At 46.1% G+C, this 7,095-nt stretch overlaps 1 protein-coding gene across 1 annotated transcript; it reads left to right on the forward strand.

The window, feature by feature from the left end:
* The first annotated feature begins 217 nt into the window (after positions 1 to 217).
* Positions 218 to 1,560, forward strand: LOC103648814 (uncharacterized). The gene is given in 2 exon segments (XM_023301644.2): positions 218 to 425; positions 428 to 1,560. Coding segments are annotated over 2 exon segments (510 nt in total). The 5' UTR covers positions 218 to 233; the 3' UTR covers positions 746 to 1,560.
* The last annotated feature ends 5,535 nt before the right edge of the window (positions 1,561 to 7,095 follow it).

Consider the following 7,095-nt stretch of genomic DNA (forward strand, 5'->3'; position numbering starts at 1 on the left):
CAAGCCTTGTCTTCCATCGACATTATCTTCAGCCACCACACAGCAGGTCACGTAAATCTCCTTATCACGTCTCTTGCTCCCTTGTTCTTATCTCAAGCCATCGTAATATCCTAGATTCCAGTACACGTGCTAGCTCGGGAATTCTCTCTGCATTCTATCACAACACGTCATCAGCCATGCAGATCAAGTTCTTGATAAGTTTTAGTGTTCGCCTCTGTTTACATAAATGCACCATGCGCATAAGCTCAGCTCGCCGGTCGAGCTCCCTGCTTCCATGGCCCTCGGCTTCTCCAGCTGCCGGTGCTTGCCCTCTGCCATGGCCGCGCCGGATTGAAGCCCCTGCCATGGCACTTCGCTTCCTCTGCGACGTTCTCCTCCCTCTAATCTTTCTGCTCGCCGGCAGTAATATCCAGTCGCGCCCTGGGATTTTGCCCGAAGCTATAAACGCCCGGTCGATCTCCCTGCTCCAGCGCTGCGCCCGACTCCAGCCAGCTCTGCTCCTCTTTCTCTCTGCTCGGCGTCCTTCCTCTGCCCGCTGAGTCCCTCCATCGCCTGGCCGCGCCCAGCTTCTTTGCTCCGTGCGCGCGCCTGCTCCTATGCGGCGCGGAACTTCCTCTGCGTCCAGGTCCCTCAGCTCGCGTCCATGCCGCGGCGTCCTGGTCCCTACTTGACCGTGTCACTCTGCGCTCGCGTCGCTGTCTGGTTCCGAGCGCCTGGGTCTTCTTTCCCCTGCGCTCGGTCATAGTCGCTGCGAGCCGTGAAACTCCCTGTGTCGAGCTCGGATCCCTGCGCAGCGGAGCTTTTCCCCTAGCCAAGATCGTCATTGCGCGCAGATTTTCTTTGCTGCTCGCCGCGCTCGATTCGTCGTGCGCTGGGCGCTGTCCGGCGCCGGTATTCGCCGACCCCGCCTCACCATGGGTGTGTGTCATCAATCTCGCCCTGTTCTGTCCACTCGATGTCGCGTGCTTCTGTGCCGTTTGCTACGCTTGGCACATCCGTGCCATTCGTGTTCGACATGTCCCTGGCACGGTTGTTTACAGCTGCTCGGATAAACTTCTCTGTTTCGGCGTGTTCGCCATCGACCGCCCCCGGTGCTCGACGAATGGCTGGAACCCGGAATTCGTCGTCGTTTCTCATCCGCGATCTCGTCAACCTCTGCTCGACAAGTGTTCGATGAAGGGCCTGAGCCAAGTGTTGTTGCTACTTCCACGAATTTCTCATCGAATTGGTAATAGTACTCTAGCTCGCTACTCCTACTAATCAATTAATTCGATGAATATATTGGATGAATATTACCCGCGACGTTAGAATCAGATACTTGTGATGTGCTGTAGTAATTATCTGTATTTCATTGTATATGTTTGATGTTAGGTTATTTCTCTACGGGATAGGATATTGTATTTCGATATTTAATCTCGTCTGGTATGTAGACTTGTTAGGTGTTCGAGAAAATGTCTGAATTAGAAATCGTTGTTGTTATCAGGTGTTGAGTCAAATATGGTCCCAATGAGCTGTGCCGTTTTTATTGCTATTAGAATTGATGAATGGTTCGATTAAATATATTATCACGACTCTTATTTATAGCACAGATGCGCGGTAGCGATCTGCGTTACTTAGCGCTAGTTTGTTTCCTTTGTGTGTTTGCGTGTAGGTTCATTCCCTACGAGGCATCACCGTTTGCGCTAAGCACGTTTGGCCCATCTAGTTCACTTGCACGCCAGGTGTTCGATGAATCACCTAAACTGGGACTCGTTGTCGTTTCCACAACATCTGAGTCAATTTAGCATTAGTGAGCCGGTTTGTTAATTCTCTAGCTTAGGAATATATATAGGATTTGTGTTTTGTATTAGCGCTTCTTGTTCAAGTCAGATTCGGTTAAGTTAAAATAGCACGAACGTTGTACTTAGTAATATCCCGGTATCTGGTAATTGCTTTTAAATGTTATTTGTGCCTCGTCACTAGATATTCGATTCACTATCGTGTAGCCAAAATTAGGCTAATTATATTAAATATGTATTATTTGTTGTTTCATGATGTTTGCGTTAGGTTCGTTTAATTTAAAGAAGCGTAATTATTACGCGTAGTCGAATATCGATAACTAGTATTTCCGTATGAACTTGTACAACGCCTCGCCGCTAGGTGTTCCGCTATCGCGTAGCACTATTTAGGTGTGTGATATTCTTGTCGATATGCATTCATGTGCATAATGCATTTCATTCAGGTACGTTAATTAATCACGCGATGCGGAAGACGAACCAAGTCGACCCCAAGCGCGGGCTAATCCGCAGGATGATGTTGATGGACAATCCGGAAGATGGATAGACGAAACAAGTATCAGAACAAGGATGATCGTCAAGTGGACATCGTCTAACAACACTAACCTAGTGTTTCTTCCAGGCAAGCCCCGGTGCATGCAACCCCTTCCTTGTGTTTTTAAATTATTTTTGCACACTTTAAGTCTAGTGAAATGTGCATTAGGTTTATAGAAGTTGCTTGGAAACCCTTCGATGCATTGCCTACCTTGAAATCCATCCCTTTTATAGATACTTCTGGTGAAGTATCAAAATATGATTTACAAAAAAATGCTTAGCCCTGCTTATAGGCAGATAGAGTTTGTCCTTTGCACTTATGCCTAGCTCAGGTTGATCCTGAGGAAGGATGATCTCTACCTGCACGGATATTTTCATTGGGAGCATGGTGGGATCTTACGGTAAAGTTCCCTATAATGCTCTTTTCATCCTTAGGAACACAAAACAATCCTAAGGGTGGAAGTACTTAACTCGAGACTTGGGCTAGGAACAGGTGATGTTCCGTCCGGGTCAATTAAGGATTGGATGCGTATGTAGGCCTGATAGATCAAGGACTATCTTAACTAGCCACATGCCCTGGAAATGGGACAGGGTAAGCTTGAACTCGGCTATTCCATACGTGAAAAGACAACCGCGCACTGGGCGTGGGAGATGGTGGGAGTAGCGTGTGCCCTCCTGGCTAGAGGCTGGATGGAGGAGTACTGTGCTCCCGGGTAGCGCGGACCGGTTCACGTTGTGGAGGATCTGTGGGAACAGTTGACATATGCAAGGGTTAAGTGCTACATATGTCGTGTGGCTAGAGATCCTCAGCTGAGTAAATCGATTCGGATCGCCGTTATATCCCCGGAGAGTGGAGACTTGATCACTGACCTGCAACCTAAGTCAGGATGTGAATCTCATGAATAAAAATGATGTTGTATTGATGAGATGGTGAAAGTAGACCATATGCAAACAGAGTCTATTAATATTTAATTTGGCGTTAAAATATTGGAAGTAAGGACTCACTTTAGTAAGCTATTTCTGCAAAAGTATCTAAGTTGATTCTTGCTAAAGCCTCTCCTTGATTCCCAAATCCAGCATACCCTTGAGAGTCTTTTCTTTAGTCGGGTAAGTCTTGCTGAGTAATTCCATACTCAGGGTTTTATTCCCTGTTGTTTTTCAGGTTCTAACTTTGTGCTGCTTTTGATGGTGTTAAGTGCCGGTGGGCTCGGCCTTCTTATATAAGTATAACCCGTCTTTATCTTCTTACTGAGGATGGTCATTTGAGCTAGCATATATTTCAAACTTATACTTTTGTAATCACTCCGATAAAATAATATAAAATTTTTGTAACTTGTAAAATTTGGTAATAAGATTTCCGCTGCAAAAATATTGGTGTGTGTGATTTGTGTTACTTAATCCCGCGGTTCTGGTTGTAAGTGGTTTATCCGGTGTCCTTGGGGCAATCGGACGGATCCTGTTAAGTTATCTGGTGCACATGCATGGCCGTCTGAGGTCTTTGAGACAAGGACAGGTGCATGTGGGCCCGATAACTTGGAGGTTCTGCCACAGCTGGTATCGGAGCTGGATTAAGTATATACAATCACATACGTATTTTCAAAACAAAAGTTTTGGTTTTAGAAAACCTATTTTCAACTAAACACATTGTTTGGCTTTGAAAAACAGTTTTGAAAAACTATAATGCTAGCGACATCCTCTATTAAGCCCGAAAGTAAGGACTATCAGGTGGCTTAGTTGAAAACCATAACCCACAACCGGGTGGGTATTGCATACATGTGTATTGTTATTTTTGAGGCCATTCAGTTTTGAATGGATCGACGCTCAAGGTAAGGTGAGATGTGAGAGCATGACCGAACAACCGTCGGTCTAGGGAAGAGTGTAAAAAGCGCTTGATTATATACATATTCCACATATATATATGAAGGCTGTGATGTGGAGTATTTACTTTTCCGGGAATTCAGTACTGATAGTCGCCTAGAGGGGGGGGTGAATAGGGCGAAACTGAAATTTACAAATATAAACACAACTACAAGCCGGGGTTAGCGTTAGTAATAATAAATGAGTCCGCAAGAGAGGGCGCAAAACAAATCGCAAGCAAATAAGGAGAGTGACACGTGGATTTGTTTTACCGAGGTTCGGTTCTTGCAAACCTACTCCCCGTTGAGGAGGCCACAAAGGCCGGGTCTCTTTCAACCCTTCCCTCTCTCAAACGGTCCCTCGGACCGAGTGAGCTTTCCTTCTTCTCAATCAACCGGGAACAAAACTTCCCCGCAAGGGCCACCACACAATCGGTGCCTCTTGCCTCGGTTACAATTGAGTGTTGATCACAAGAGCAAAAGAGAAAGAAAGAATGCGATCCAAGCGCAAGAGCTCAAAAGAACACGGCAAATCACTCTCACTAGTCACTAGGGTTTTGTGTGGAATTGGAGAGGATTTGATCTCTTTGTATGTGTCTAGAATTGAATGCCTAGCTCTTGTAAGTGGTTAGAAGTTGGAAAACTTGGATGGCAATGAATGTGGGGTGGTTGGAGTATTTATAGTCCCAACCACCAAACTTGACCGTTGGCTGGAGGCTTCTGTTCGATGGCGCACCGGACAGTCCGGTGCACACCGGACAGTCCGGTGCCCCTGCCACGTCATCACTGCCGTTGGATTCTAGCCGTTGGAGCTTCTGACTTGTGGGCCCGCCTGGGTGTCCGGTGCACACCGGACATGTACTGTTTGATGTCCGGTGCACCGGCATGGGCGATTCTGACTTCTGCGCGCGCTGCGCGCGCATTTAATGCACCGCAGGGAGCCGTTGGCGCCGCAGGGAGCCGTTGCTCCGCTGGCACACCGGACAGTCCGGTGTACACCGGACAGTCCGGTGAATTATAGCGGTGCGGCTGCCGCGCGAACCCGAGGCTGGCGAGTTCAGGAGGCCGAGCTTCCTTGGAGCACCGGACGTGTCCGGTGCACACCGGACAGTCCGGTGAATTATAGCGCGCCGGCTCCGAGAATTCCCGAGGGCGAAGAGTTTGAGTCTGAGTCCCCTGGTGCACCGGACAGGTACTGTGCACTGTCCGGTGGCACACCGGACAGTCCGGTGCGCCAGACCAGGGGTGCCCTCGGTTGCCCCTTTGCTCCTTTATTGAATCCAAAACTTGGTCTTTTTATTGGCTGAGTGTGAACCTTTTACACCTGTATAACTTATACACTAGAGCAAACTAGTCAGTCCAGTATTTGTGTTGGGCAATTCAACCACCAAAATTATATAGGAACTAGGTGTAAGCCTAATTCCCTTTCAATCTCCCCCTTTTTGGTGATTGATGCCAACACAAACCAAAGCAAATATAGAAGTGCATAATTGAACTAGTTTGCATAATGTAAGTGTAAAGGTTGCTTGGAATTGAGCCAATAAAACTACTTACAAGATATGCATGGAATGTTTCTTTCTTATTTAACATTTTGGACCACGTTTGCACCACATGTTTTGTTTTTGCAAATTCTTTTTGTAAATCCATTTCATAGATCTTTTGCAAATAGTCAAAGGTAAATAAATAAGAGTTTGCAAAAGCATTTTCAAGATTTGAAATTTCCTCCCCCTGTTTCAAATGCTTTTCCTTTGACTAAACAAAACTCCCCCTAAAAGAGATCCACCTCTTAGTGTTCAAGAGGGTTTTGATATACCATTTTTGAAATACTACTTTCTCCCCCTTTTGAACACAATAGGATACCAAATGATAAAGACTTTTGGAAAGCACTAAGTTTTTGAATTTGGTGGTGGTGGTGGTGCGGTCCTTTTGCTTTGGGCTCATTTCTCCCCCTTTTTGGCATGAATCGCCAAAAACGGAACCATTAGAGCCCTGGAAGTGCAATCTTCCCCTTTGGTCATAAATAAGTGAGTTAAGATTATACCAAAGACGAGGTCCTTTTGCGTTTGAGCTTTTACTCTCTCCCTCAAGGATGAAGTCCTTTTTTCTTGATGCTCATTTCTCCCCCAAAGAAGAGAGAGTTGCTCGGAGTGATGGCGAAGCATGAGTTACGGAGTGGAAGCCTTTGTCTTCGCCGAAGACTCCAATTTCCTTTCAATATACCTATGACTTGGTTTGAAATCGACTTGAAAACACATTAGTCATAGCATATAAAGGAGATATGATCAAAGGTATTCAAAAGAGCTATGTGTGCAAGCTTAGCAAAAGAAATTTCTAGAATCAAGAATATTGAGCTCATGCCTAAGTCTGGTAAAAGATTGTTCATCAAGTGGCTTGGTAAAGATATCGGCTAATTGATCTTTAGTATTAATGTAAGAAATCTCGATATCCCCCTTTTGTTGGTGATCCCTAAGAAAATGATACCGAATGGCTATGTGCTTAGTGCGGCTATGCTCGACGGGATTGTCGGCCATTTTAATTGCACTCTCATTATCACATAGCAAAGGGACTTTGGTTAATTTGTAACCGTAGTCCCGCAGGGTTTGCCTCATCCAAAGCAATTGCGCGCAACAATGTCCTGCGGCAATGTACTCGGCTTCGGCGGTGGAAAGAGCGACCGAATTTTGCTTCTTTGAAGCCCAAGACACCAAGGATCTTCCCAAGAACTGGCAAGTCCCCGATGTGCTCTTCCTATTGATTTTGCACCCCGCCCAATCGGCATCCGAATAACCAAGTAAATCAAATGTGGATCCCCGAGGGTACCAAAGCCCAAACTTAGGGGTATAAGCCAAATATCTCAAGATTCGTTTTACGGCCGTAAGGTGGGATTCCTTAGGGTCGGATTGGAATCTTGCACACATGCATACGGAAAG

The sequence above is a fragment of the Zea mays genome, chromosome 2 (assembly GCF_902167145.1).
Source record: "Zea mays cultivar B73 chromosome 2, Zm-B73-REFERENCE-NAM-5.0, whole genome shotgun sequence".
NCBI lineage: Eukaryota > Viridiplantae > Streptophyta > Magnoliopsida > Poales > Poaceae > Zea > Zea mays.